This window comes from Aphanomyces astaci (assembly GCF_000520075.1).
Source record: "Aphanomyces astaci strain APO3 unplaced genomic scaffold supercont1.454, whole genome shotgun sequence".
NCBI lineage: Eukaryota > Oomycota > Saprolegniomycetes > Saprolegniales > Verrucalvaceae > Aphanomyces > Aphanomyces astaci.
Genome location: NW_009798717.1, coordinates 1 through 3526, shown reverse-complemented (window position 1 = coordinate 3526; position 3526 = coordinate 1). Strand labels below are relative to the sequence as shown.

The window sequence follows — 3526 nt, the reverse complement described above, 5'->3', positions numbered from 1 at the left end:
GGTTGAGACATTGGGGAACTTCACTAGGCTAGCGATTCTAAGCCATACTTGCCCTTGAGACACATTCCCAGGCAAGCATTAGCTAGGGTTCGTCATGAGCCAGGTACTTAGGAGCTGGGTGCGGGCAAGGTGGTGGCAAGCCGTTAACCCACCTGTCACATCGCTACAGTTATATCGTACAGTGCAGAAAGGATATGTGAGCCATGTATGAATGGCTGGGGTCCTGGAGCAAGCGCGTGTGTAGGAGATAGCGCCATCAGACGTTGCAGCGGGAGCCTGGTGACCCGAAGTAAACGTGCATAGTGTATGTAATTCACGCCACTAGCCTCCCGCAGCAGCGCATTTGTGACAGTCAGCCTACACTAGAGCTCGCATAGTAGTGTGTCCTTCCGATTGATCCTGCCTGGGTCTTATTTGGAGCTGTTTATACATGATATCTTGAACTTGTAATTACATGGTACGGTGCAGAAAGGATATTCCACGTTTGCGACTCCAACGGAAGGCATTGGGCGTGTAGGACACCTAGCACGTCCAAGTCCATTTTCAGTCGGCGCTTGACGGCAAATTTCATAGTGAAGTTATTGGAAGACTGTGATTGGTTATAAATAATTGCACGTATCCAATCAAAACCAATTATTCCTGGAAATCAATAATTGCAGATAAGTTTGGGCAGAGGCCATGCTGCTTCTTCGTGTCTGTTTGCTGTGCTTTGGAGGTACCTTCACTTACAACTAGCATAGTAAAAACGAGTGGAGGTGTTACTGCTGGTGATTTGCCCGTCGTTGTTGCTCGCATCAATGATCAGCAACTCCACTACAGAGTAAACCGACCACGATGGCATTCGTGTAGCGCAGCGCGTACATGGTTTCCACGAGGCAGAGCGGGATGATGAGGGCGTTGAGGACCCCGAGGAGGACAAGTAACTCGCGTAGGCTGCGAGGAACGGATGCAGCAGATCGAGGCTGACCACGGAGAAGACGGCCTGGATGCCGAACGAAGAGTTCTACCAGAGTCATCAACCATGCAAGCAGTCGCATTGAGATGGCAATGCAACGTACTAGTGTGGTTTATGAGGTTCCCTTGCGTTTTTACATGTGTGCAACGCGATTTGGTGTGAATAACCAGTTGACGGGCTCAACGACTACTGGTAGTTATGCATGTACATGTACAAGTATGTGCTAGCTAGATATTTGGGTCAGAGTGGCGGTGAATCCACACCTAAAATTACAGGTTTCAGTCACTATGTGCGACTGGCGCATAGTGCATGTAAATCGCTACAGCTGTATCGATTGCAACCCCTACATATAACCCCCCACGGCCTCCTGTCCCCTCCACAACGATTGTGCTTGTAGATTATATACATGTGAAAGCATACAACCATCATTCTACGAGGTTAGAGCCACCATTCACGATATCATGACTAGCTTGCATGATGTCGTGAATGGTGGCTCTAACCTCGTAGAATGGTGTTTGTGTGCTTTCACATGTATATCACCATTTGGTTGTGTGCTTTCACATGTATATCACCATTCACGACATCATGCAAGCTAGTCATGATGTCGTGAATGGTGGCTCTAACCTCGTAGAATGGTGGTTGTGTGCTTTCACATGTATATAATCTACAAGCACAATCGTTGTGGAGGGGACAGGAGGCCGTGGGGGGTTTGTTGCGTCTTAACTTGACGGACCTTGCGATGTCCGATCCAAAAGGCAAATCACAAAGTGAATTCCCCCTAGAGGCAAAAGTCACTGGGGCTTAACCCTAACCTAATCAGACAGCTGCTGGACATCCAATAATCTAACTAGCCAATAGGATCACACCCAGGATATCCAACCTAATCGAACACTTGGATACCTTCTTGGGAGGGGTTCAGGGGTTCTGCGAATGTCAAATTCGCAACAATCCCCCCCAACGATTGCGTCAAGCCCAACGCAGTTGCCATCGCCTTGACTTGGGGATCGGCCTTGTTTGAGCGCACGTAGCGCTTGAAGTCAGTTGGCAACAAATTGTCCGCCGGCTCCCACGAGTCTTCAATTGCTTGTAGGCCGCGCCAGCGCACACACACTTCAAAAACGGCCATTCGATCGTTGTAGCGGCAGTCGAGGAAATGATCGACCACATGTCCGTCGGCGTTGTGCGCGATGTGGCGCAGCAGTTCTTCCGTCACCTCCAAGGCGTCGTCGGCATAAAACTTGAGACGACTGCTGTGGGCTTCACGGACCACCCCCGTCACCAAATTTTGAATTTCAAAAATGCAGTTGTCGCCCACTTCCACCTGTTGTTCCACCAGCTTGGCGACAGGAAATTCTCCTTTTCCAACGGCTTGGACTTGAGCATCCACGATCTCGGCCATGGTTGGCCAAGTGAATTCGCCATTTCGCAACGGTGAAATCTGCAATGGCACGTGCACGATGGGCATATAAGATTGGAATTTGGTTCCCATCGGGACAACAAATCCACCCAAACGTTGACATCACTAGAGATGTCATAAATGGTGTAATCGTACCCCATGAGTAGTAGCGCCCAGCGATCGAGTTTCGCTGTAGTGTACTTCGGGATTGTACAAACTGGCCGGGTTGAAAATGAACTTGAGGTTTGCGTGGTCAGTGAACAACGCAAATCCATCGGGCTTGTGAAACAGGTAGTCTGCACGCTTCAGACACTCCACGATCGAGAATGCCTCCTTCTCGACGATAGCCCATCGTTGCGCCGCTCAGAAACATCAGCGGCTCATGGTCTTGCGCGTCCAATTCACGATCCACCTGATCGTGAGGAATTTGAGTCACTACGCCGCCCCAATGCAAATCGCTGGCGTCGGCGAACACACAAATAAGCCGCTCCGGCTTTGGATGGGCGAGGGTCACCACATGGCCCAGGGCATCCTTGCAACTTGTGAGGCACGCTACATGCTCAGCGTTCCATCCCACGTCGGCCAACACAACTTTGGCCACCTTCTGTCGAGTGCGTCCACCAGCCGCCTTGTACACCGACTCTAGCAGATCGGTAATCGGCTGTACAATGACATTGTACTTTGGGATCGACATGCGCATCTAATTCAGGGCGCATATGAATTGCTGCAGATCTTGCCCGGTCACCGGCATCTCCAGATCTTGCAACGCCTTGATGCGTTCCGGGTCGTGCTTGACTCCTTCGGACGACAAAATTCGGCCACACCAGCGCGCTTCGGTTTCAAAGAAACGACACTTCTTCGGGTTCAGCTTGAGTCCGTGCGACTCACAGATGGCCAGGACGTGTTGGAGCGCGGCCAACAACCCCTCCTCGGACTTGCCGTAGCCCAACAAATCGCCCATCCAGATCAATAACGAGCGGTAGAGCTCGTCTTGGAACATTTCTTGAACCGACGATTGGCAGTACGCCACGCTGTCGGTACCCCCCATGAGCACGTGCGTCGGCGTGTACACGCCGGTGTCGGTCAGGAACGAAAACATTTCTTGCGACGCTTCGTCCAGCGCAAACTGCCATAACCCTTGAAAAAGTCGAGGATAAAGAACACACTGGCACCTG

General features: G+C 51.0%; 1 protein-coding gene across 1 annotated transcript; it reads right to left on the bottom strand.

Annotated features, from left to right (window-relative positions):
* Positions 1-1855: 1855 nt before the first annotated feature.
* H257_19282 (hypothetical protein) lies at positions 1856-3051 on the bottom strand (the record flags this gene model as incomplete). Its single annotated transcript, XM_009848427.1, has 3 exons — positions 1856-2393; positions 2508-2647; positions 2694-3051. Coding segments are annotated over 3 exons (1035 nt in total), but the record flags the coding sequence as incomplete, so codon positions are not given.
* Between the last annotated feature and the right edge of the window lie 475 nt (positions 3052-3526).